The following is a 26,887-nucleotide window of genomic DNA, read 5'->3' on the forward strand; positions in this document are numbered from 1 at the left end:
GTAACGAACCCAACTAGTTCCATGAGGACCGAGGTTTGATCCCTGACCTCGCACAGTGGGTTAAGGATCCAGCATTGCGGTGAACTGTGGTGTAGGTCGCAGACGTGGCTCAGATCTCACATTGCTGTGGCTGTGGGGTAGGCTGGCAGCTAGAGCTCTGATTTGACCCCTAGCCTGGGAACTTAGATACACTGTGGATGCGGCCCTAAAAAGACCAAAAAAAAACAAAAACAAAAAAACAAAAACCCTTGGTTGGGCAGAGGTGCTGGTTTCTCTGTCACCCAGAGTCTCAGACTTGCCTGCCGGAGAACATTATAATATTTCCAGGTATGTGATTCTGCACACAATAAAAACAGCTGTTTTCAATATTGTGCAGGCATCTTAGCTTCTTGTGACTCTTCTCCTTCTGGTGTGTGTGATTTGAGATCTGCTGATTGAGTTGCATTCCTAAGAGAAGAACAAGTTTTCCTGCAAAAAATAGAGAACTCTTGATAGATTTAAAATAACAGTTCGTCCAATCTGAACATCCTTTTTCATGATGGACCTTGGACATAGTGTAAACCAGGGTCAGGAAACTATTTCTGTAAAGGATCAGAGAGTAAATATCTTAGGCTTAATAGGCTATAGAGTTCATTTCAAATACTCAATCTTCCATTGTATAACTCTGTATTGTATTGCCCAGTATAAAAATGAATGAGTTTGCTTGTCTTCCAATCAAGCTTTATGGACACCAAAATATAAATTTCATGTAATTTTCAGAGTTCCCGTTGTGGCTCAGCAGAAAGGAATCTGGCTGGTAACCATGAGGTCTCAGATTTGATCCCTGGCCTCCCTCAGTGTGTTAAGGATCTGGTGTTGCTGTGAGCTGTGGTGTAGGTCACAGATTCGGCTTGGATCCTGCGTTGCTGTGGCTGTGGTGTAGGCTGGCAGCTGTAGCTCTGATTAGACCCCTAGCCGGGAAACCACCATATGCTGCAGGTGTGGCCCTAAAAAGCAAAAATAAATTGGAGTTCCCGTTGTGGCACAGGGGTTAGCGAATCCGACTAGGAACCATGAAGTTTCAGGTTTGATCCCTGGCCTTGCTCAGTGGGTTAAGGAGACGCGACTCAGATCCCGCGTTGCTGTGGCTCTAGCTGTAGGTGGGCAGCTACAGCTCCGATTAGATCCCTAGCCTGGGAACCTCCATATGCCGTGAATGCGGCCCTAGAAAAGGCAAAAAGAAAAAAAAAGCAAAAATAAATAAACTGAGTCACCTTGCTGTACAGTAGAAAATTGACAGAACACTGTAAACGAGCTATAATGGAAAAAATAAAAATCATTATAAATAAATAAATTTCATGTAATTTTTAATGTATCACAAAAGTTTTTGTTTTTGATCAAAATGTGAAAATCTTTTTTTTTTTTTTTTGGTCTTTTTGCCGTTTCTTGAGCTGCTCCCACAGCATATGGAGGTTCCCAGGCTAGGAGTTGAATCAGAGCTGTAGCCACCGGCCTAAGGCCAGAGCCACAGCAACGCGGGATCCGAGCCGCGGCAACGCCAGATCATCAACCCACTGAGCAAGGCCAGGGATCGAACCCGCAACCCCATGGTTCCTAGTCAGATTCGTTAACCACTGAGCCACGACGGGAACTCCTGAAAATCATTTTTAACTCTCTGGCCATACAAAATCAGGTGGTGAGTTGGATTTGGCTCCCCATGGTTTTTCAACCCCTGGAGTAAATTAACCTTTTTAGAATTTTATCTGAAGGGTAGAAACAATAATTGAAAAATCTATTAATGTTAATAATTGCCAAAATCCAAGTGCTCCCTAGGTGAATAGTTTTTTTTTTTTTTTTTTTTTTTTGGCTTTTTAGGGTGGCACCCTTGGCATATGGAAGTTCCCAAGCGAGGGGTCAAATCGGAGCTACAGCTGCTGGCCTACACCAAAGCTCACAGCAATGACAGATCGTTAACCCACTGAGTGAGGCCTGGGATCGAACCCACATCCTCACGGATCCTAGTCGGGTCTGTTAACTACTGAGCCACGGAGGGAACTCCTAAATAGATTTTTTTTTTAAGCACAAATATTCTACTTTGAACATCCTAGAGGGTCAACGTAAGGAAAATAGAAAACTTCTTAATAAACAGAAATATTTACGATTGATCTTGCTCTCTACCACAGCTTAAGAGGATGTTGGTCATCCCTACAACTGTGAGTGATGGTGCTGGTGGTGGTGAGCCCTCCTAAAAATGAGCAAGCAGGGCAAAGACAAAGTAAATGTCTCTGTCAGAGCTCACAAGACCTTGTCCTGGTCAGTCCAATTAAAAAGTGTTCTAAAATTCAATAAAAGAAATGCAATTCTTGGAGTTCCTGTTGGGGGTCAGTGGTAATGAACCTGACTAGTATCCATGAGGATGCGGGTTCCATCCCTGGCCTCACTCAGTGGGTTAAGGATCTGGCATTGCTGTGGCTGCTGTGTAGGCCGGTGGCTACAGTTGTGATTCAATCCCTGACCTGGAAACTTCCATATATCTCCAGTGAGGCCCTAAAAAGACAAAAAACAGAAGCAAACAAAACAGAAATCTGTGTTCCTCTGTATTAATAATGCTCAAAATTGGAGTTCCCGTCGTGGCGCAGTGGTTAACAAATCTGACTAGGAACCATGAGGTTGCGGGTTCGGTCCCTGCCCTTGCTCGGTGGGTTAACGATCCGGCGTTGCCGTGAGCTGTGGTGTAGGTTGCAGACGCGGCTCGGATCCCTCGTTGCTGTGGCTCTGGTGTAGGCCGGTGGCTGCGGCTCCGATTGGACCCCTAGCCTGGGAATCTCCATATGCCGTGGGAGCGGCCCAAGAAATAGCAGGAAAAAAAAAAATAATTAAAAAAAAATAATGCTCAAAATTAAACTAGCAGTAAAATATTATAACACTTTAAATTGTGTATATGTAGCACCTCAAGGCAAAAATTTTTTAAGGTTAAATTTAAGAAAAAAACCCTCCGCGTTCCCATGGTGGCTCAGCGGTAAAGAATCCGACTAGTATCCATGAGGACGCAGGTTCGATCTCCTGCCTCACTCAGTAGGTTAAGGATCCAGTTTTGCCGTGAGTTGTGGTGTAGGCCGCAGACTCCACTCAGATCCCACGTTGCTGTGGCTGCGGTGTAGGCCGGCAGCTATAGCTCCGATTAGACCCCTAGCCTGGGAACTTCCATTTGCCTCAGCGCAGCCCTAAAAAGAAAAAAAAAATTAAAACTTGCAAGAGAAATCTCCGTTGCTATGGCAACCCCCAAGGGCGGCGAGGCGTCTCTTCCATCTTGGGGCGTTCTGCTTCCAAACCGCTAGTTCCCAAGCAAAACGTCACACCCTCCCTTTCCTAGTCCTGAGCAGGTGGCTCCGCAAGGGGCAGAGGGCAGCCAAGGCCCCGCCCCTCGAGCTTGACTGGCAGCGTTTCCGACCCGCGGGGCTCCCTTCGAAATGCTGCCCCTTCCCTTCCCCCCAGGGCGGCGCCCATAAGGAGCCGCGCGCCGGCCCGGGCTCCGCCCCCTGCGGGAGAGCGTGTGGCGTCACTTCCGGCCTCTTTTCCCTCTGGACCGGATCGCGAGCTGTGAGGGGTGCGCGTGTGTGCCGAACTCCTCGGAACCATGGTGAGTCTGGTCCCGCAGTCCCTGCCCAAGGCCCCCAGTGCCGCGCCGCCCTCTGCCCATCTCTGTGTTCCCAACGACGCGGGCTCCCTGAGTCTGTCCCCCGGGGCCGCAGCACATGGCGCAGGCCGCGGCGTGTGGCCTGCGCCGGGCCGGCGTGTGAGGCCCCCGGTGCGGGCCCGAGGGAGGAGTGGGCCTTAAGGCCAGCGTCTTATTCGGAGTCGGCCTCTCCGCAGTCTCAAACCTCAAGGGCCGCGTTTCACCCCAAGCAGAGAAATTTCTAGTGCACCGGGCGGGTCGGCGAGGCGGACCCCGCCCTCCCCCTCGGGGCGGAGCCTGGAGCGGCCGGAGGGCGAAGCTGGAAGCGGGGCCGCTGTGTTCCCTCGTCCGCCTGGCGGTCGTCGCGCGAGTGGGCTACAACCCCGGCCACCTCATTTTTAAAATCATCTTTGAACTTGCTGTACACCGATAATCTCTCTGACGTAGAATTTTTATTTTTGGAGCATTTGTGGTTCTAAACAGCAGTGTCACTTTAGTCCCTCCCTCCGCTTTAAATACCGCCCCGGTGATGAAGAGCTTCATTTGTTTAAAAAAGGACGCTATTCTGCAAACTGATTTTCTCTTAGATAGCAACTGGTAAGTCTAGTGGAAGGTATCCAAGTATATGTGTTAAGGAGTACTGGTACTTAGACTGATTCTTGTTTGTCCCTTTTAGGCGTCCCTTTCCCTGGCACCTGTTAATATCTTCAAGGCTGGGGCTGATGAAGAGAGAGCAGAGACAGCTCGTCTGGTAAGCCTCGTTCTTATTCTTTAAAAGATACAATAGTGGAGGGGGATGTTCGTTTTTTGTTTTTTTGTTTGTTTTTTCACAATTTAAGACTCTTAAGTTGATTTTCATCATCTCTTTAATCTTTACTCCAGTCCTCTTTTATTGGTGCCATCGCTATTGGAGACTTGGTAAAGAGCACGTTGGGACCCAAGGGCATGGTAAGAAAAATAGGGATTTTTAATACTGTTTTAGAACTTTTTGTAGAAATGTAATAGCATGCTTTTTGAAGACGCTTTTAAATATTTAATTGTTGATTATACTTAAAGACTTGTGTGTATTTTCCTTATTAAAAATCAGTGACTAAAGTCCTCTTTCATCTCAAATGCCACTCCCCTCCCCAGTCCTTTTGGACATAAACATAATCAATGCCTTTGTTCTTATGTAGAGGTAAGGGTATCTTATGTGTTAGGTGTTTTTTATGTATTGTCATTGTAACAGAACGTTGTTTTATCTCTTCACAGATAATATTTGTATGTACTTTTTCTGTAACTTGGTTTTTTTAAATTCCTTTCGGTGTAAATGTACCCGTCCTCTTTGCCAAATAGTATTCTGCATGTTGCTTATTTTATGGTTTGTATTTATTACTTTGTTGTGAGAAATAGTTTGCATCTGTTGCCTTCGCTATTACATTGTAGAAACAGCCTTGTTCATAGCTCTCTCTTCTTTTGTTTTTAAGGGCTGAACCCACAGCATATGTAGGTTCCCAGGCTAGGGGTCAAATCAGAGCTGTAACTGCCAGCCTACCCCACAGCCACAGCAACATGGGATCCGAGCCTCATCTGCGACCTATACCACAGCTCACGGCACTGCCGGATCCTTAACCCGCTGAATGAGGACAGATATTGAACCCAAGTCCTCATGGATACTAGTCAGGTTTGTTACTGCCGAGGCACAGTGGAAACTCCAGGCTCTGTTCTTCTAGTATTAGGGATAGACGCCAGGTTTTGATTTTGGGGATGTATGCAATGAAAAAATTTGAATGGATGCTGCCAAATAACCATCCAGAGTATTTACCCATTAGCAATGTGTGAGAGTATGGATTGACCTATTCGTTCTTCCATATGTGTTCGTATCTTTTTTGGAGGGGGTCGTAACCAAGGCAAGCAGAAGTTCCCAGGCTGGGAATCGAACTGTTGCCACATCAGTGATGATGCTGGATCCTTAATCCATTGTGCCATCAGGGAATTCCAGATGTGCTTCTATATTAACTTAAACCAAATATGTTCCTTTTAGGATAAAATTCTATTAAGCAGTGGACGAGATGCTTCTCTTATGGTAACCAATGATGGTGCAACTATTCTGAAAAACATTGGTGTGGACAATCCAGCTGCTAAAGTTTTAGTTGGTGAGTCTGATGTTTTGTTAATTAACATTTTGAAGCAATTTTATTTTCATTTTTATTTAGTTATTTTATGCTTTTCAGGGCTGCACCCATGGCATATGGTGGTTCCCAGGCTAGGGGTCAAATTGGTACTGTAGCCACCGGCCTGTGCCAGAGCCATAGAAATGCCAGATCCAAGCTGTGTCTGTGACCTCCCCCACAGCTCATGGCAAGGCCAGATCCTTAACCCACTGAGCAAGGCCAGGGATTGAACCCGCAACCTCATGGTTCCTAGTCAGATTCGTTTCCACTGAGCCAAGATGGGGAGCTTCTGAAACAATTTTAAATAGGCTATTTTGACTGTCTTTTTTATTAAGTCATGTTTGACCTTTAATTGATTATTATCATTATTAAAATACAAGTCTCTGGAGTGCCATGTACTTACTGATAGTAAAATTATTGAATTTCAGACTGAAAAGTTCCAAAGAATTTTTCAGGTGAGGAAATTTAGGTGAGATTTAGATTGGTAATGGGTTGTTTAGAGAATTAGGTAAGCTACTGAGATAAAATTTAAAAAGCAGAATCAAATATAAGTGGGTTAATAAGTAGCATTTTTTTTTTCCTAGACATGTCAAGGGTTCAAGATGATGAAGTTGGCGATGGCACTACCTCTGTTACTGTTCTTGCAGCTGAATTACTAAGGGTAAGACTAAATGAGCAACTTCAGTCTTACTGGGGTTTTTAATTACTATGGTTTTGAGTATCGGAAGTCTTTTCCCACAAATTTACTGTTGATGCACCTTTTCCACTGTTTATTAACAGGAAGCAGAATCTTTAATTGCAAAAAAGATTCATCCACAGACCATTATTGCTGGTTGGAGAGAAGCCACCAAGGCAGCAAGACAGGCTCTGTTGAATTCTGCAGTTGACCATGGGTTGGTATACCAAAATAACTATTGTTTCAAACATTTACTGTTCTTTTCAAAATTTTCTCAAGGCAGGAAGTCTAGGGAACAGTGAAAAGCATACACCAACATGATCCTGTTTCTTAAAGGCCTGCCTTAACAACCAAAAAACCCATACTACCCCCAGAGTGACTACCCAGAGGTAGTCACTACTAAAGTTAAAGTTTGGATTTCCAGTTTTTTTGCATATATAATCACAATAAGCAAAATAAATAGTATCCTCATCTAGAGGGTTTTCTTAGCCTCTTTAACTTAGTTGAATAACAAGCATGTTTCTGGGTGTCAGTATCTCTGTAGTATTTCAGTAGAAGTATGCATTTGATGATGAACTTTGCTGTAATTTACCTATCTGTAATTGGAGATTTGTATTTTGATAATTTTTAGCTTTATAATGTTATGAACTTACTATTTTTTAAAGAATATACAATTTCTGGGTCCAAAGGTATGTATGTATTTAAAGGCATAGTTATTTACAAGTAATCCTCCAGAAAAAAATTTATTAATTTACAGTTCCACTAGCTGTATAATCCTCTTATGTTCTTGAATTTTTTGTTTGCTGAAAGTATATTGACAGACACGTGTCTGAATACATTTTGAAAAACAAAACAGTTGTTAACTTTGGAGAAGCATTTTAAGAATAGGCCTGAGGGGGGTTGTTTGTTTGTTTTTGCAGATCTGATGAAGTTAAATTCCGTCAAGATTTAATGAACATTGCAGGAACAACATTATCCTCAAAACTTCTCACTCACCACAAAGACCACTTCACTAAGTTAGCTGTAGAAGCTGTTCTCAGACTGAAAGGCTCTGGTAATCTGGAGGCAATTCATGTCATCAAGAAGCTCGGAGGAAGTCTGGCAGATTCCTATTTAGATGAAGGTATGTATGTTGAATATGCTCAAAGAAGTGTTAATCACATGTTGAAAGTGAAGTACTGACAAAATCCTCTTTTAGTTAATCAGGGCGAATGGTACTTTACAAAGCCAGAAAACTTGTCTTTTAGGACACAAATCATACTGCAACCAACCATTTTTGTCTTCTTAATCCATTTGTTACATTAACAACATGCTACTTCATCTTCTCATTCTACCTCAGTATTTCTTTGATAACCTCTAGGTTTTACTTTATACCATGAGTTAAGGTACAGTCTCTAATAAAGTGAAGTTGTAGTTTTCTCTTACTAGACGTCAGTTATTTTCAAATGGCACCTTTTTCAGGACTATGTGTGTTCTCCAGGAAGGGTCTGGGTAAATCATACTGTTTAGTTGGCGGGTGTTGAGGATATAGTTTCTGGTGTTCTTGAAGAGCAGTAAATGAGTCTTAGCAACTGCTGTTTCCTTAACAATAGTGTATGAATTTTTCAAAGCATCTTTTGTGTGTTTACTTCACAAAACAGTCTGTAGACAGTATAGGCATTTTCTTCTGTAGAGAAGGAAAAAGGAGTAAGTTGTACTTTACGGTTTCGGCTTTATCAGTGATTTGGAGTTGGGTTTTGTTGCATGTTGTGTCTCTTTCATGGGAGTACCATTCTTGAACACCTGCCCCATGTCATGCATTCTAATGGGAATTTTACTTAAAATCGCTTTTCTTTCTCATGTCAACATCCAGTGAGAATTAAGTTGAGCTGAATAGAGCAGTGAACCCAAGTTTATAATGATTTAATAAGGTAAAAGTTACATATGCATCTGAAAGAAACTTGGAGGGATAGGCATACCAAGTTTGTTTGATAGTTCCAAATTAGCAGAACCCTAGGCTGGTAACTTGCATCTCTACTGCTGGTGATAGTCCTGTTTATAGATGAGTAGGTAAGGCTGAATAGTTTGTTTTAAGGCTGCATACATTTCTGGTAAACAGCATGGTTCGGGCCAAGTTTGTCTGCTGTTCATGGCCTTTCATCCTGTGCATCTGAATCTTCACAGCTTGTTTCTTGTGTGTTGGTTTTAAGCTAAAGAAAGTGGACTTAATAGCTTTACATTGCAACCTACACACCTGCATATTATGAGACATATTCAAAAGTGCTCCATTTACTCTTTTTTTAAAAATTAATTTTTATTCAAGTATAGTTGCTAGGCAAAGGACACAGGTTCGATCACTGACCTTGCTCAGTGGGTTAAAGATCCAGCAGTGTCATGAGCTGTGTAGATTGCAGACCTGGTCAGTGTTGTTGTGGCATAGGTCAGCGGGTACATTTCGAATTCTACCCTTAGCCTTGGAACCTCCATGTGCCGCCCTAAAATGATAGAGTAATTTGAGCAAATAGCCTTAAAAGATTTATTAAAGACAGTCTTAAAGTATTTAATACAATGCTGTCCTTATATTATAGGCTTTCTGTTGGATAAAAAAATTGGAGTAAATCAACCAAAGCGAATTGAAAATGCTAAAATTCTTATTGCAAATACTGGTATGGATACAGATAAAATAAAGGTATGTTAACTACATTTCTAGGAATTCGAATTGCTAGCTGCTAAAAATTCAGGGGGGAATCAGTTGCACTAAAAAAGAAAGAATGTATATGACTGTACACATAGTTTGGGGTGTGTTTTACACTTAAGAGTTTAAATATGCCAAATATGCCATGAAACTTACAAGTAATGAAAATGATGCTGCTTTTTTATCCTTTGTCTTAGATATTTGGTTCCAGGGTGAGAGTTGATTCTACAGCAAAGGTTGCAGAAATAGAACATGCAGAAAAGGAAAAAATGAAGGAGAAAGTTGAACGTATTCTTAAGCATGGGATAAACTGCTTTATTAACAGGTCTGTGTGCTCATGCTAACAATGTTTGTAATCAAAAAAGGATTTTATTCTGCAATGATTTAGGGAAATACTTTCCTATTGAATTTAGTTGTTATTTAGAAAGTGTTGTTTTTCTCCAAATATAATTGTTCAGCAAGGCATTTGCATTACAGTGATTTTAGTGAAATTTTATGTTAATATACTTTGCTAATAAACTTTGTGTCAACAGTGACAAAAGTTTTCTGATTTGGCAGTTGTGTTATTAGTTTTGGTTATAATATTTGGAAGAGGGATTTAATTCACCATTAAATGATGGGAGTTTGAAGTAGCAAAAAGCTAATGATAGCTTAGGAGTAAAACAATGGAGAAGTGAAAAGTTTACAAACTGTTTAAATAGATGTCCTTTTTGCCCCTATTGTAAAAGTAACATGTGCTCATATGGGGAAATAAGAAAGTATAAAGAAGAAACAGGGTTCTCTCAGAATTTTTTATTTTATTAAGTTGGCGTTTATGTGTATAGTCTTCTAGTTTCAGTTCTTCACCTAGTTGTGATCATATGCTATAAACTTTTGTAATTTGCTTTTTTTACCTAACTGTGTGTGTGTATATATACAACCTAAAATTGCAGGGTTTTTATAGTTGGCAAATTGTGATTTATAAACTCTCCTAGTAGACATTGAGGACTTTGGAAAGTTTTTTTTGTTTTTTGGGGTTTTTTTTGTCTTTTTTTTGCTATTTCTTGGGCCGCTCCCACGGCATATGGAGGTTCCCAGGCTAGGGGTCGAATCGGAGCTGTAGCCGCCGGCCTACGCCAAAGCCACAGCAACGTGGGATCCGAGCCGTGTCTGCAGCCTACACCACAGCTCACGGCAACGCCGGATCGTCAACCCACCGAGCAAGGGCAGGGATCGAACCCACAACCTCATGGTTCCTAGTTGGATTCGTTAACCACTGCGCCACAATGGGAACTCCTGGAAAGTTTTGCTTTTCTATGTAGAAATTGTTAAAACATGTCTTCATTAAATTTTTTAATGTTGGAATTTTCTTGCTGTACCTTCCTCATGAGTGGAATTAAAGTGTATAAACATTGGTATGGATTTTGATGCATTACTGCTGAATTGCTTTTCAGAATTGTGGGTTCAGTTTATACTGTCAATAGCAATATAGAAAATAATACCCATTTCAGTACTACTGTGGATACACTAATTTATAAATAATTGTAGAGGTAAGAAATGGTATCTTGTTCTAATTTGCATTTCTTTGATTACTGGTAATCAAAGGAAAATGTTTTCATGTTTTTTCTCCAGTGTGTTTATTTTGTGAAGTAACAATTGTGAATAATTTTTTTCGTATTTTGTTTATAGGCAGTTAATTTATAATTATCCTGAACAGCTCTTTGGTGCTGCTGGTGTTATGGCTATTGAGCACGCAGATTTTGCAGGTGTGGAACGCCTTGCTCTTGTCACAGGTATGGGAAGAAGTTACTACTTTCTAACTTAGTAATCACTTTTGGATTTATTGAATGTCTGTGTAACTCATTACCAAGAGTACAAAGAAATCCCTTTAAAGGGCCTGGAATCTAAATAGTTATTCTGAAATCTTAAATTTTTTGATATCTTTAGTTACATTATTTTTAATATACCAAATTATATGCCGGCTTTGCCATAGGTGTAGGTTTTTTGGTGGTTGTTGTGGTATTTTAAAGATCGATCTTTTTTCACAAACCTACAAGACCACTGTTCTAAATGTAGTCTAAATAAACTAAAAAAAAGGAGTCTTAAGTCCTCCTTAATTTATTCATTTAATTCTGGTACTGAGTAGTTGAATGCTTTGTGCCCTGTGTGGTAGTACAGTAAGAATAGCATCGTTATTTAGCATTTAACTGTACGCCAGACAGTGGGTCAAGTACTTAAATGTTGCTTTTGTTAATTTTTAAAAAATGTATGGAAGTAATAAATGTTGAAATAAGTGTGAGACAATCCTGCAGCATATGATGAAAAGTACCCTTCAGTAGAGGTAAGCATTTTATAATCCCAGTGTGGACCAGCAAGGGTGTTTACAGATGTCTGCATCAAAATGATATAGAGTGCAATTGTTCACTTTTGGTTGCCAAAGTGATGGGGTTTTAGTAACCCTTGAAAACTAAGTGTAACACTCTTTATACAGGCCCTTGAAAATGAATGAATAGGTTGGAAAGTTGGTTTGCCATCTGGCAGTGAGAATTGAGAGTGAGGCTTGAGGTATAACGCCACGTGGAACATCAGATTAAGTTTGGAACTGCAGTGTGTATTAGAAGAAATTAATGTATGTTAATGTATATTATTGGATTGGGCTCATCTCAACTTCTTAAGCTATTTTTATTAATTTGAGAAGCATGGTGGTCTGACCTAAAAAGAGACATTTTCCTTTCATTAATTTCTTGGAAATGGGTTTACCCACTTTAAAGGTTTTGCATACTTGATGCTTAAGTTGATAAAACTTATGATGCTCACATTTATTTAATTCTTCCCTTAATGCAACAAAATTAAAAACATAAGAAATAATTGTGAATAAGAACACATGCTTGAGATAAGTTAATACCATAAGGACTTGATAGCATGAAATTGCCACATGCATGCAAAAGAAAATGTACTGCACCCAGCACACCAACTATATGGCTGCGAAGTTGATTCCATGGTGGCTCCCATCCTTAAGTAACTCATCTGTTGTTAAGATTTGTGAAATTGGTTCCTGCAAATGTTTAAAAATATTTTGTAAACAGGTGAGTGAGTGAGCATAGGATAAGTGAGAATTCTCATAAGCCACATTGGCCTCATTTTGGGGATATAATGTCCCAAACATCTCTTGTGTTTCATGCCCAGAACACAAAACAGTCTCAGGAATCTGCCAACAAAATAGAGTTGGAAAGACCAGCCTCTTTTTTATAAATGAATTATAAAATAGAAATAAAGTATTAATTACTTAGCAGGTTTATCAGTAAGGAGTAGGAAAAGATGTTGATGATGATGGAGGAACTGACTCTATTAAAAGAGTAATGAGATAGGGAAAGGAGTCTTAAAATGAAAACCTAATTTTTGCTTAAGTAAGAACCAGGAAGGGAAATGTTCATAGAGTAGAAGATGGAAGGGAAATAGGAATAGAAGTAAGACCCAAGGAGTAAAAGGAATTTCTTTTTTGACTCCTCATTAAGTTTGTTCTGGGACAATCCTCAATATACATTTCCCTTTTTCTAGGCCTTACAGCAGCAATCTGACATTGCAGTTATTTTGATAATTAGCAGATAACAAGTGCTCACTATTTTAAGCAGTTCCTAATGTCAGTATATCTGCTGACATAAAAGACTAGTCAAATATGTTGAAGTTTTATTTTGGGATATTGGATCATAATACTGATCTTATAGACTGGATTCAGAAAATCAAGTGGAGGGGGCAGGAGTGGGATGGACTGGGAGTTGGGTTAATAGATGCAAACTACTGCATTTGGAGTAGATTATGCAATGAGATCCTTCTGTATAGCACAAGAAACTATCTAGTCACTTGTGTTGGAACATGATGGAGGATAATGTGAGAAAAATATATGTATATATGTATGACAGGGTCACTTTGCTGTACAGTAGAAATTGACAACACTGTAAACCAACTATAATGGAAAAAATAAAAATCATAAAAAAAAAATATAATACCCAGTACCACTTGTTAAAGAGAGTATGCTTTACCCACTGTGTATTCTTGGCACTCTTGTCAAAAATCAATTGACTGTATATTCAGGGGTATATTCTGTGTTCCATTGGTCTGTATGTTTGTCTTTATCCCAGTGCCTACTGTTTTAATTAATTAGTAAAGCTTTGTAGTATACTTTGAAAAAAGAAAATCTGAATATAAGTTTAGGCTTAAAGGTAAGTATTGTCTCAGTTAAGATGGTATATACAGGAGTTCCTGTCATGGCACAGTGGTTAACAAACCTGACTGGGATCCATGAGGTTGCGGATTTGATCCCTGGCCTTGCTCAGTGGGTTAAGGATCCAGTGTTGTCGTGAGCTATGGTGTGGGTCTCAGACAAGGCACAGATCCCATGTTGTTGTGGCTGTCGCGTAGGCTGGTGGCTACAGCTCCGATTAGACCCCTAGCCTGGGAACCTCCATATGCTGCAGGAGCGGCTCAATAAAAGGCAAAAAGACAAAAAAAAAAAAAAAAGATGGTATATACATATACTATCAGTGTATACATAGAGGTGTGAAGCTAGACTGCTTGTATTTGAATTTCAGCTTGGTATTTGTCTGAAATACATAACCTCGGAGAGAAACTAAACGTCTTCCAACTTCAATTTTCCCATTTCTAAATGGGATAATAAATTAAACCTATCTTATTAAGGTTGTTGCGGAAGATGAGTCATTTTGTCTAAAGTGCTTCAGAGAGTGCTTGGCATATAGTAAGCAGTCAACTTAAATATTTTGTTTTCTGTTAATTGCTGCTTGTTAGAAAACAGATGTTGAACCTGTTGTGTGTTTAATTAATGTGTATTTATGTACATAGGTGGTGAAATTGCATCTACCTTTGACCACCCAGAGCTAGTGAAGCTTGGAAGTTGCAAACTTATTGAGGAAGTTATGATTGGAGAAGACAAACTCATTCACTTCTCTGGGGTAGCCCTTGGTGAGTGATTATGTAGATCCTGGTTTGGGCTCTGCCGAAGTGAAAGAAAGTTATTGTAGTTACTAAAATATACAAAACATGGTTTGTGTTAATTTCAGTCTCTTGAGGGCAGCCTCATGGTAACCTTATCTTTGTGAACAGTATATATTCAACATAATTGTTTTAGATAACTTAAAACTTACAGGAATATGGATTGTTAGCAAAGAATACGTAATAGTGGAAGACATGTCAGTTTTAAAAACCAAATAATATAATTAATCTGCATAGTAGAAGGCAAATTTTATGTTTCATAACTAAATGTTCACTGTGACATAAAAAATGTGTTTTTTTTTTTAACCTTAGGTGAGGCTTGCACCATTGTTTTACGTGGTGCCACTCAACAAATTTTAGATGAAGCAGAAAGATCTTTGCATGATGCTCTTTGTGTTCTTGCCCAAACTGTGAAAGATTCTAGAACAGTTTATGGAGGAGGTAAGCATTTGAAAAATACTGAGCATATTTTTGACTTCCCTGGTGGCCTGTAGCTTAACTATGTGGTGCTGTCACTACTACAGCTCTGGTTCATTCCCTGGCCTTTTCACATGCTCCAGGCGTGGTCAACTCAAAAAAAGAAAAATGTTAAGCATATTGTATTTTTTAAAATGTAGTAATGCTTTTGGCTTTAATAGTTCTTATAGAAACTTTACATTGCCTTTGCACTTAATTTTCAAATGGTTAATGTATTTGAAGGGAAGTCAGTAATTTAGTGTTTTCGAGACAACTAAGCAAAATGATGTGTTGTTGGAACTTTAATCCATAGGGTGTTCTGAGATGCTCATGGCTCATGCTGTGACACAGCTTGCCAATAGAACACCAGGCAAAGAAGCTGTTGCAATGGAGTCTTATGCTAAAGCCCTGAGAATGGTAAGTTAATGAAAAAGAGAGACCTGAACTTAAATTTTATAGGTATTGTTGGTTTTTCTATCTTGGACAGAAAATGTTTACTTTCTTGGCTTTAAGGAAAATTGGTTCACACTACTTAAATCTGATTTCGGAGTTTTCTTTATGAGCAATAATTAAAAGGAAGCAGATTTACATTGTTTCTAAATGTGTAATTTTAAAAAGCTTTTCTTCTGGTTTGTAAGTTAATTTTCTTTTAGTGGAGTAGTTACCATGTCTTTTTCACTTCATAGTTGCCAACTATCATAGCTGACAATGCAGGCTATGATAGTGCAGATCTGGTTGCACAGCTCCGAGCTGCCCATAGTGAAGGCAATACAACTGCTGGACTGGGTAAGGAATAATTGGAACCTTGTAATAGTTGTTAATAATAATCTATAAAATATTCTCGTGGCCCTTGCCTTTATAACTGTTAAACATCCTAGGAAAGTTTTTTAACTTTGTAGTTTCAGTACTGCTAAAACTTAATTATTCTTTAAGGGGTATAAAACTAGTTAGGAGATTTGTAAATAGTTTATTATGTAATGACTGTAAGATTTAAATACATAAAAGAGTTTTTATATTCTGAAGTAACTAAACTTAACCATATGTTTTATAATCACTGTTAACTCTTAATCTCACAGTAAACTTATTCTGAGACATTCTTGAGTGATGCATACATGAACATGGCCAAAAAACAGATCTAACTCATTGGAGAGTTTCCCAAAATACTGTCTAGACATTGAAGGAATTCTTAGAGAGTTGATAATCCTGTCACTGGAGAAGATAATCTGCCAGAAGATGAAGGAGGACTCTAACAAGAAGAAAAGTACATGACATAAATTCTTTTCCAGTTCTTAAGAATCCATGGTGTAATCAATGATGAGCAGATTTTCTTCAGTTTTTATTTATAGTTGGATAAATGTGGATAATACAGTGTTGTATATAAATTTTCCATTATTTGATAATAGTTGCCCTCTATTAATACAGATGACATTTTCTAAATCGCTTTCCTTGAGTGGTTGGCTGTTGAGAGTGTTCTCAATAACTAAATTGAATAAATGGTTGTAATTTTATTTTTTATAAGTGAGGATTAATTTTATTATGTCATTTGGTATGTTGATACTTTAGTTGTTAAGACTATAGTTGTTTATTTAGTAAATACTTTTCAGATATGAAGGAAGGTACCATTGGAGATATGGCAGTACTGGGTATAACAGAAAGTTTCCAAGTGAAACGACAAGTTCTTTTAAGTGCAGCTGAAGCAGCAGAAGTGATTCTACGTGTGGACAACATTATCAAAGCAGCACCACGGTATTGTAACACTTTAAAAAACATTTCTTAGAATTAACATAGAAATAAAAAATAAGCTGTATATATGTAATAATTGTAATTGAAAGAAAGTGGAGCTATTTGTCTAGATAACAGCATTTTGCAAGTTATTTAAATTTAAAATATGTAATCACAGCTCTTAGTTTAGAGCCAGAAGAAACTTAGATGGGGAGAAGAATGCGGTTAACAACAGAGTAGTCCTCCATTGAAAGGGTAGATAAAGAGCCAGCCTGGGGAAAGTCAAAAACCAGAGAGCTTGGGGTGGGTAGGGAGTGTTATAGTAACAACTGATATCTTTATCAGGACAAGTTGGCTGTAGTCATTTTCTGTTCTAGGTACCCTTTTCCATGTATATATTCTTTTTGTTTGTTTTTTTGCCTTTTCTAGGGCCGCTTCCCGCGGCATATGGAGGTTCCCATTCTAGGGGTCCAATCAGAGCTGTAGCCACTGGCCTACACCACAGCCACAGCAACGCAAGATCTGAGCCGTGCCTGCGACCTACACCACAGCTCACGGCAACACCGGATCCTTAACCCACTGAGCAAGGCCAGGAATCGAACCGGCAACCTCATGGTTCCTAGTTGGATTCGTTAACCACTGGGCCACATTGGGAACTCCATTTTTTTTTTTTTTTTTTTTTTTTTTTTTTTTTGGCCTTTTCTAGGGCTGTACCCGCGGCATGTGGAGGTTCCCAGGCTAGGGGTCTAATCGGAGCTGTAGCCGCCGGACCATGTCAGAGCCACAGCAACGCGGCACCTGAGCCGCCTCTTCGACCTACACCACAGGTCACAGCAACGCCGGATCCTTAACCCACTGAGCAAGGTCAGGGATTGAACCTGAAACCTCATGGTTCCTAGTCGGATTCGTTAACCACTGCACCACAACGGGAACTCCTGGCTTGGGGAACTTCTATATGCCACAGGTGCAGCTGTAAAGAGGGGAAAAAAAATACACAGTAGTACCTTATTTGATCTCATTTCATTTTCAAAGTTGTGTCTTAAATGTATTAGAAATTCTGAGTAATTTGCAGTAAAGAAACTAATTTTGTTCAACTCAGCCTTCCCAAATGCACTGGACTCTGGCCATCTTCATACTCATGATTAATTTCTAGGGGATTAATTTTTCAGATCAGTGCTCTGTGACAGCTGCTTGATAAATTGACTTCCTTTGGTCATACCAAGATTTAAGCTACCAAGATTGGAAGGTTTTTTATCTCTTTCTATATGATCCCAGCGTGCTGTACTCTGTGGATCTGTTTTTATGGTTTTTCTGCTTCTCTTAATTGCTGTGCTTTTCTCTAGAAGCTATGCTTCCTTAGGCATTAAGCAAAAAAAAAAAAAGAAAATTTGCTACTACCCCTACTTAGCATGCCTCCTTCTTGAGAGATTGACTATGTGGTCACCAGAGAAAAAAGTTTTATATCAAAGATATATGAGAGGTACTATTGGCATATCCAAGAGAATGGCCCAACTCCATCACCAGGTTAGGTTATCTGTTACGCTTGTTTTTGTTCATTTAGACTATTAATCTAGGTGTTTTCATTTAGAAGCCCCAAAGTCTTGTCATTTTACAACTTCTGACTGAGAGAACCATCTTTGACTAAGTAAAAATTCCCTAGTATGTGTTAGTTTAAAAACATGAGTTAACCAATTTCTGGAGAATATGTATTTGACAAATATGTTGTTTGGATGAGAAATCGAGAACTGAATACCTGCAGGCCTTCACATTCCACAGATTTTGTCTTGTCCTCTTACTAATACAGTAATTAAAGGATGTTAATTATGAGGTAGAAATAGCCTTGTTACGTGTTTAAAAATTGGCTTTAATAAAATTAGATTCCTAGCTGTGCTTGTATTTAATATAGACCTTTGGTTACAATCATGCATTTCATTTCCACTGTTGGCTTCTTTCCCAAGTGTATGTTTTGTCATTCTTGTAGGAAACGTGTCCCTGATCACCACCCCTGTTAAGCATTCCCGTATACTGTTGAGCTCTTGGACCAGTTCATAGCAAAAATGCATTTGAAAGACTTCAGCCTCCTGAAAGAAGACTAGAAACGAAGTTTATCTGTGGCTATTATATCCTTAAGTTTGAACATTTAACTGACCTCCTGTTTTAACATGGGTCTAATTTATTGCTGTTTCATTTTCCATAAAATTCAGTTGATTTAAGAATTTATTTCTCATACTGTGCATCAAAATAAAAATTGGAACAATTATTTAGTTCTTACTTGACTTAGTGGTTTGTTTCCTGTCTTTAACTCTACTTACTGGGAGTGAACGATAGTATTTTCATTGTGGTGTTCTGAAAGTTTAATGATTGACATTATACATTTATGAAAGTTATCCTGATGAAAGTCCAAGTGAGATGTGATAAATATGCATTAATCTTTTGATTTTCAATCATACATAACCTTTATTAACCATTTTGTGGAAGTGCCCTTTACTTTAGTACTCTTTAATTTTGTGTAGTCTAAGTATTGTCTCTTACATAGGAAAAAAATTAATTAGTTTCTGTTAATTCAATTGTGAAAGTTACATTTATTTTTAAAATTTGTTTTGGGCTCCACCTGTGGCATGTGGGAAGTTCTCAGGCCAAGGGTTGAACCCATGCCACAAGCAGTGACCCAAGCTGCTTCAGTGACAGGCTGGGCCCTTAACCCACCATGCCAAGGGGGAAGTCTGAAAGTTATATTTTAAATATTGGTTGCTGCAAACTACTTCAAGCACCTCTGATACTTTTTATAGGGAATATGGTTAGACATAAGCATTGTTGATTGTTTTAGGTTTCTTTATTATTGTTTTTGGCAAATGGATCTTAGAATGTGTATAAGCATGTGCTGAGTTTGATGGTTTAAAGGTAAATTTCCATTTGGAGGTTATTAATACTTGTCAGTGTATGTAGCAAAGTGCACAAGAAATGATAACCCAGCAGTAGTTTTTACTGGGTGTCTGCCAGCATTGTGGGAGAGACACTGTATTCACATGGAGGAGCAAAAGGGTTCTCAAAGAAACACTGATAAACCAACCTGTTTTGTTTTTGTCCATAAGTTTTTCTCAACATTTTAATACTATTTTGTAGAAGTTATTAAAACTGGAAAAATTTGGGTTTTGTTATACTTGTTTATATCCTCCAACATAAAGGAGAAACTTCTGAGATCATCAAAGAGATTCTTATACAGATTCTTAGACTATTTTCACTATTTGAGATATTAATAGTAGTGCCGTTTGCCGTGTAGTTTTTTAAAGTACCTTATCACATAACCCAGGTTGGTGGAGCAGATGAGCATATCCTGACCTAGAAAACCTGAAGAGGTTTCAGTGGGAGAGATGGGTGGGTACAGGAGTTCCCATTGTGGCTTGGTGGGTTAAGAACCTGACTAGTATCCATGAGGATCCCTGACCTTGCTCTGTGGGTTAAGGAGCTGGCATGGCTGTGGTGTGGGCCGACAGCTGCAGCTCCTGTTTGACCCTTAGCCTGGTAACTAGTATATACTGCGGGTCCGGGCCCTAAAAAGATTAAAAAAAAAAGGTGGGTGGGTTTAAACATTAATCATGAGGGACCAGGTAGTCTGGAGTAGGATTTTTTTTTTTAATCTTGGTCACGGTAGCTGCATGCAAAAGTTCCAGGGCCACAGATTGAACCTGCACCACAGCAGAGACAATACCAGGTCCTTAACCCACCGTGCCACCAGGAACCTCCTAGAGTAGGATTTTTAACCTTAAGTGTATTTGGGCTCATTTTTCTCCAAAAGGCTTAAAAAGGATGCACTAGTAAGCTAACTTTACCTAAAAAGAGTTGGAAATAAGGGGTGTTTATTACATCCAAGAGTATATCCATGCCTCTTTCCTTCTTTGAACTCATAACCGTTGAAGCCCTTAAACATTTTTTCATCATAGGCCTAGAGCATCCCGAGTTCACAAATTTTAAAAGTATTTTCAGATTCAGAGGTAAAATACCAACCTAGACCCTTCTAATTCCTTTAAGAGTTTTAGGATGGAGTACATGAGATAATGGAAGCCAGTGAATTTTCTATTTTCACAAGACTTCTGTGCCATAGGAATTGAGATTTTTGGAATGTACGTTAATGGTTAACTGCAGAGAAATTGCTTAAGTGCTTAGGGTTTTAAAATCCTTCTGTTTTTCTTTGAAAAACGAAAAAGTGTGCTGGTTATTCTTTTACTCTCCTCAAGTCAGGATCCATTCTTTGTCTATTCGGAGGCCACAGGGCTTAACTGTGCTGACCGCCTCACAGCTTCCAGTGGACTGGTTTCCTGCGGTTTAACTCAGGAGACACTGGTAGGATATGGGAGAGGGAATCTGTGTTTTCTTCCTGTTTTTGCTCTTTGTCCCTGGAATTGGCTGCATCCCTGTGAGACCTACGGTATTGCTCGCTGGGCAGCCTCTCTTTTCATGGCTCTCAGCTCTTAACTGCATTTGGGTAGCACTTCATTCCCTGTTCATTCAGCGTCATGGCTGGTGACAGCTGCTGCTGTTGCTTGTGCCAAATAAAATTACTTGGATTACCTTGGTATTTTTTTTATTTTTTATTATTTTTTTTTCTGCTGTACAGCGTGGGGACCAAGTTACACTTACATGTATACATTTTTTTTCCTCCCTTTGTTCTCTTGTGCTCTAAGTATCTAGACATAGTTCTCAATGCTACACAGCAGGATCTCATTGTAAATCCATTCCAAGAGCAATTAGTTTGCATCTGATAACCCCACGCTCCCAATCCCTCCTACTCCCTCCCCTCTCCCTCTCCCCCCGGGGCAGCCACAAGTCTATTCTCCAAGTCCATGATTCTTTTCTTCACTTGGTATTTTTTCTCTTAATTCTAAGTTCCTTTTTTAAAAGTCTTTGTGAACAATATGGGGTGAATGCATTTTCTCATCAGGACTCTGATAAGTCAGTAGGATACAGATTTGCCATTGTGGCTCAGCAGGTCAAGAACCCAACTAGTATCCATGAGGATGTGGGTTTGATCCCTGGCCTCACTCAGCGGGTTAAGGATCCCGCGTTGCTGTGAGCTGTGGTGTAGGTCACAGATGGCAGCTTGGATCTGGCATTGCTGCGGCTATTGGTGTGGGCTGGCAGCTACATCTCTGATTCAACCCCTAGCCCAGGAACTCCCATATGCTGCAGGTGTGGCCCTGAAAAAGGAAGGAAAAAAAAAGTCAATAGGATACTTTGTATGAAATCCTTTTCTGAAGTCTGCCTTGGAGTTCCCATCATGGCTCCGTGTTTATCGAATCCGACTGGGAACCATGAGGTTTCGGGTTCGGTCCCTGGCTTTGCTCAGTGGGTTAAGGATCCGGCGTTGCTGTGAGCTGTGGTGTAGATTGCAGGTGTGGCTTGGATCCCTTGTTGCTGTGGCTGTGGTGTAGGCCAGCGGCAATGGCTCCCATTTGACCCCTAGCCTGAGAACCTCCATATGCCGCAAGAGCGGCCCAAGAAATGGCAAAAAGACAAAGTCTGCCTTGTACATACTGTAGTGTTTTAAAATATTAAGAGAAATGTAGGGAGGACTTAACCTTTTTTAAATCATAGAATTAACATAGCACATATTTGATTTGAATATAACAGTATGAACTCTAAAGGTAAACTTGGGTTCCGAGCTAGTTTTTAAATTGTGAGCAGTACAAAACACCTCTTTCAGAAGTATTAAAAACAACTGTATGAATCAACTTGCCGCCCTGAGGATAGTACTTGACCTATAGCAGTGTTGTGCTTCATAAGTGTCAGTCTGTCCCTCTGTCCTGTGGCCTGGGTGCATGATAAAATCTCCAAAATTCAGGAGTTCCCATTGGAGCTCAGCGGTAATGAACCCAGCTAGTAACCAGAGGATGCAGTTTCAATCCTTGGCCTCCCTCAGTGGGTTAAGGATCTGGCATTGCTGTGAGTTGTGTAGGTTGCAGATGCAGCTTGGATCCTGCTTTGCTGTGGCTGTGGTGTAGGCTGGCAGCTGCAGCTCCAATTCGATTCCCTAGCCTGGGAACTTTCATATGCTGCAGGTGTGGCCAAAAAAGAAAAATAAATCTATAGGACACTGCAATTACCTTGGAAAAGGTGGGCCTCTTAGGAAGGGGAAAACAGTGTCAAAAGAAGTCATAGCCATTGCTAAGGATGAACCACGGGATAGAGCTCAGAAGGCAGTTTGTTGGCAGAAAATTTTGATATCTGCCAAGTATAGTAAAATTGCAGTCTTTTAGGAATGAGTAAATAGACTAAATCCTAGCTAATAGAAGTCTGTACTCATTACTAAAAGGAATTAAATATTTGATAATATTACATGTAATGATTAAAGGGACACTTGGGCAGCCTAATCAATAGGTTGCAGATACTCTACAGCCTGGGATGTTGTGATAGGAAGAGATGGGAAACCATGAAACTTTTTTTCCCCTCTGTTTTAGCGAGAAGTATTTGTGGTAGGATAATGTGAAAACAGTCTGCCTACACGGTCATTTTAGAACCAGACTGAGCTCAGATGCTTTTACGGCAAAAGAACTTTTTATTTATCTTTTTTTTTTGCCTCACCTGTGGCCATGTAGAAGTTCCTGGGCCAGGGATGGAACCACCACAGCAATGACCCAAGCCACTGCAGTGACTACATCAGATCCTTAACCCACTGTGCCACAAGGGAGCTCCCAAAGGTACTTTTTTTTTTTTTTCTTAGAACTATTTATTTTCTATTTAAAAAAAAATGTTTTTTTTTTTCCTTTTTCGGCTACACTGGTGGCATGTGGAAGTTCCCTGGCCAGGGCTCTGATGCTAGCTAGCCATGGTTGCGACCCACAGCTGTGGCAATGCCCAGAATTTTTAACCCACTGCACCGTTCTGGGGATCAAACCAGCAATGCCACAGAGACAAGCTGGAGCATTACCCACTGTGCCATAGTGGGAACGCCCCAAAAGTATTTTTTAAAGGCTAAATTCAATATGTTTTAGTTAAGATGATGCTTTTTTGTGTCCTTGATTGCTGAAAGGGTTCAAGAACAAAAAGGAGGAGTTCCCGTCGTGGCGCAGTGGTTAACGAATCCGACTAGGAACCATGAGGTTGCGGGTTCGATCCCTGCCCTTGCTCAGTGGGTTAACGATCCGGCGTTGCCGTGAGCTGTGGTGTAGGTTGCAGAGGCGGCTCAGATCCCGTGTTGCTGTGGCTCTGGCGTAGGCCAGTGTCTTCAGCTCCAATTCGACCCCTAGCCTGGGAACCTCCATATGCCGCGGGAGCGGCCCAAGAAATAGCAAAAAAAAAGAACAAAAAGGATCACTACACTGACAGCAGTTTCTTTACACTTGATGTATTTATGGGGAGAAGAAAAGGTCATAATTAACATACTTCAAAGAATTAGCAGCCCTAATACCTAGGTTTATACACTGACCGTCAAAAATTTCTAACTGCAAAAATCAAATCAGAACAAAGCAGAGACACTGAAGCTGAAGCCAGACACTGTATATCACAACATGCAATTCAAATTCCAAATGCTTGTTTCAAGTGAACAGATTTTTCACCTACAACTTCTAACCTAATATGATGCTGGGAATGTAGTTTCTCTGTGTGGAAAGGGATTCATTTCAGCTCTAATTCGTTAATGTAAAATAAACATGTCTACACTGAGGCAGTGGATTACAACTAGGCTTGATTTTAATGAAACCACATTACCAAAAAGAGGTTGTATTTTCTAGATGACTTTTAGCATTGAGAGTGACAGTAAACATTTGGGAGTAGACCTTTGGTCACATCTTCTAAGGAAAATGAGCTCAATCAGCATGAACCACTGTCAGGTTTAAAGTGGCAGCTGGACTCCACCAGGAGGCATTCTCCAGCAGGGGTGTCTTCTCAGTAGCCACTAAACTGCAGGGGAAAAGCTTCATCTTGAGCCTTTGCAATAACAGTCTTTCTGTGAAGGGGACTGATCGGCTAGGTGGACATGTCATTTTTAAGTGGCTTGAATTAGTAATATTTTCATACTGTTGATGATTTTTCATTGTAAGGAAATATATCCTGCAAAGGTCTGGAGACGGGGCACCTGAACTACCAGGCGAGTTCTATAACAAATACCTTATTTGAGGGGCTGAGGAGCCTCATGACCAGCCACTTCTGGAGACTGGAGGAGACCAGAGCGTCCTAGCCCTTCTTGCTCTTCAGTGTTTTAATATACCTACTTGGAGAGGCTGATTTTCTTGCAAAGAAGTTCTCAGGTTACCTAGAGCACGCAACTTCCCTTTGGAAGAGATGTTGGCCAGGAATATTTCCTTTTTAGTGTGAGTTAGGCATTTCATCTGACTCCATGCTATCTCCCATTGGCGATTAGAGTACAGTCCTTTGCATTCTAACGGAGAGGTCTCCAGAGGATGCTGGAGTTGGGTCCTTGGCATTGACCTACAACTGAAGCTCCTCAGGAGTTGGTAGGAGGAAATGGAGGAAGCAGGGCAGGTACCTGTGCCTCCTGGCTTTCCTCCCTAACCAACGCATAGCGCCTGGCTTTCCTGGGGTCGGGCTCTGGGGTCTCCTCTGCCCATCTTCCCACGCGGCGCACACCCTTGGCCACTTTGGGTGCGTTCCTGCAAGGATTGTGGTCATAGATGACCAGCTTCAGACTTGACAGGTGTGCCAGGCTGGGGAAGTAGCGGATGCTGTTCTGGTCCACATCGATCACCTCCAGGAAGGGCATGTGAAGCAGCACAGGGGGGAAGTCAGTCAGCAGGTTGCCTGAGAGCCAGATGGTCCTTAGCTCCTGGAGGCGCTGGAGCTGGCCTGGCAGCAGACGCAGGGCGTTGGAGCCGGCATGCAGAGTCTTGAGGAGACTGAGCTCACAGACCACATCAGGCAGCTGGGTGAGGTAATTGGCCTCAACCCACAGGGTCCGGAGATTCTGGAGCAGGCTCAGCTCACTGGGGAGGTCGCAGAGTTTGTTGTTGCCTAGGTAGAGGATGCAAAGCTGTTTCAAGGTACATACCACCTGGGGCAGAACCTTGAAGTTGTTGAAATCCAGGGCCAGGATCTGTAGATTCTGTAGCTGTCCCAGCTCCGGAGGCAGGCTGTTGAGGTGGTTGTCACTCAGGTAGAGCTTGACCAGCTCTTGGAAGGAGCACACATGCACGGGAAAGCGGCGTAGCTGGTTCCCACTCAGATCCACCATCTTGTCCAGCGGCATCTCCTGGAGGTCTCTGACCACGTATTTCTGGCAGCGGTCAGCAGGGATGAAGGCCACAAGGGCCCTGATGGTGTTCCCCATGGCAAGCCGCAGGCCACCAACCACAGGGCTGCTGCTTCTGCCCTGAGGCCTATGTTCTCTCTCATTATAACCTAGGGATTGTGGGACAAAAGCCAGTCACTTCAACAGAGAAAAGTGTGCCTGATAACAGCTTGAGTGTCGGGTGACAGGCCAAACAGGCAGGATATGGGAAGCCACGTCTGACTCACATACTTGCTTTCAATCACCTAAGCCCTAATCCTCTTATCTACATTTTTTGTTTTTTTTGTTTTAAGCTGTAAATAGCTTCACTGTTTTTTTCTAATGATAAAACATTGAGACATTACACAAAGGTGTGAAAGAAGAAAGTGAAGCACCCATAGTCATACCCACCAGGGATAAAAACTGTAAACATTTTTTGAAAAATATCCTAGCAGTTTATTTGATTCAACGATGAAATCAGAACTTAGATTTTTTTTTTTTTAATTTGCTGTTTTAGGGCCGCACCTGCAGCATATGGAGGTTCCCAGGCTAGGGGTCAAATCGGAGCTGTAGCAGCCAGCCTGTGCCAGAGCCACAGCAACGCCAGATCTGAGCCACGTCTGCAGCCTACACCACAGCTCATGGCAAGATCCTGAACCCACTGAGCGAGGCCAGGGATCCAACCCGCATCCTCGTGGATCTTAGTTGGGTTCGTTAACCACTGAGCCACGAAGGGTACTCCTGTAATTTTTTTCCTTTTTTTCTTTTTTGGCCTCCCCACAGCGTATGGAGTTCCCAGGCCAGGGATCAGATCTGAGGTACAGTTGCTAACTACACTCCAGCTGTAGCAACACCAGATCTTTTAACCCACTTTGCTGGGCCAGGGAGTGAACTTGTGTCCTGGTGTTGCAGAAATGCTACTGATCCCCGTTGCCTCTCAGCGGGGACTCCAAGACTTATAAACATTTTAACAGATATCCTCCAGGCTTTTTGCTGCAAGTAATCCATTTGAAAAAATTATTTACACTGTTTAGGAACCTCCTTTTTTATCTAACATGAAGCTGTAAATACGGACATATTTTTGTTTGCAGGTATCCATGCAATTGTTTTAAACACCTGAAAAATATTTCATGATATGGATACACTGTAATTTAAACAGATTTCTTGTTGGGCATATAGGTGGCTTACATGTATAACATCTTTGTACATGTAGTGTGAGCAGTTATCCACTAATTTCTTTAGGAAATGTCCTTAGAAGTGATATTGGGTCAAAGAATATGCATCCTTGAAAGGCTGTTCGTTGGCAGTGTCTCCCCTCTAATGTGTCCATTTTCTTACCTCCGTT

The 26,887-nt window shown here is 40.7% G+C and overlaps 2 protein-coding genes across 3 annotated transcripts; one reads left to right on the plus strand and one right to left on the minus strand.

Moving 5' to 3' along the window:
• Positions 1-3,514: 3,514 nt before the first annotated feature.
• On the plus strand, positions 3,515-18,598 carry CCT2 (chaperonin containing TCP1 subunit 2). 2 transcript variants are annotated; one of them, NM_001170520.2, is given in 16 exon segments: positions 3,515-3,619; positions 4,332-4,406; positions 4,538-4,603; positions 5,679-5,790; positions 6,393-6,469; positions 6,589-6,701; positions 7,405-7,607; positions 9,052-9,152; positions 9,356-9,483; positions 10,827-10,930; positions 13,995-14,114; positions 14,457-14,585; positions 14,914-15,017; positions 15,287-15,386; positions 16,205-16,346; positions 18,304-18,598. In NM_001170520.2, coding segments are annotated over 16 exon segments (1,608 nt in total). In that variant the 5' UTR covers positions 3,515-3,616; the 3' UTR covers positions 18,335-18,598.
• Positions 18,599-23,648: 5,050 nt separating this feature from the next.
• Positions 23,649-25,681, minus strand: LRRC10 (leucine rich repeat containing 10). Its single transcript, XM_005663971.4, has one exon. It carries the CDS (start codon positions 25,600-25,602, stop codon positions 24,763-24,765), a length of 840 nt encoding a protein of 279 aa, XP_005664028.1. The 5' UTR covers positions 25,603-25,681; the 3' UTR covers positions 23,649-24,762.
• Between the last annotated feature and the right edge of the window lie 1,206 nt (positions 25,682-26,887).

This window comes from Sus scrofa, chromosome 5 (genome assembly GCF_054392235.1).
Source record: "Sus scrofa isolate SSC_HxYL_T2T_F1_AM1 chromosome 5, Sscrofa_HxYL_maternal_Yorkshire_Landrace_v2.0, whole genome shotgun sequence".
Lineage (NCBI taxonomy): Eukaryota > Metazoa > Chordata > Mammalia > Artiodactyla > Suidae > Sus > Sus scrofa.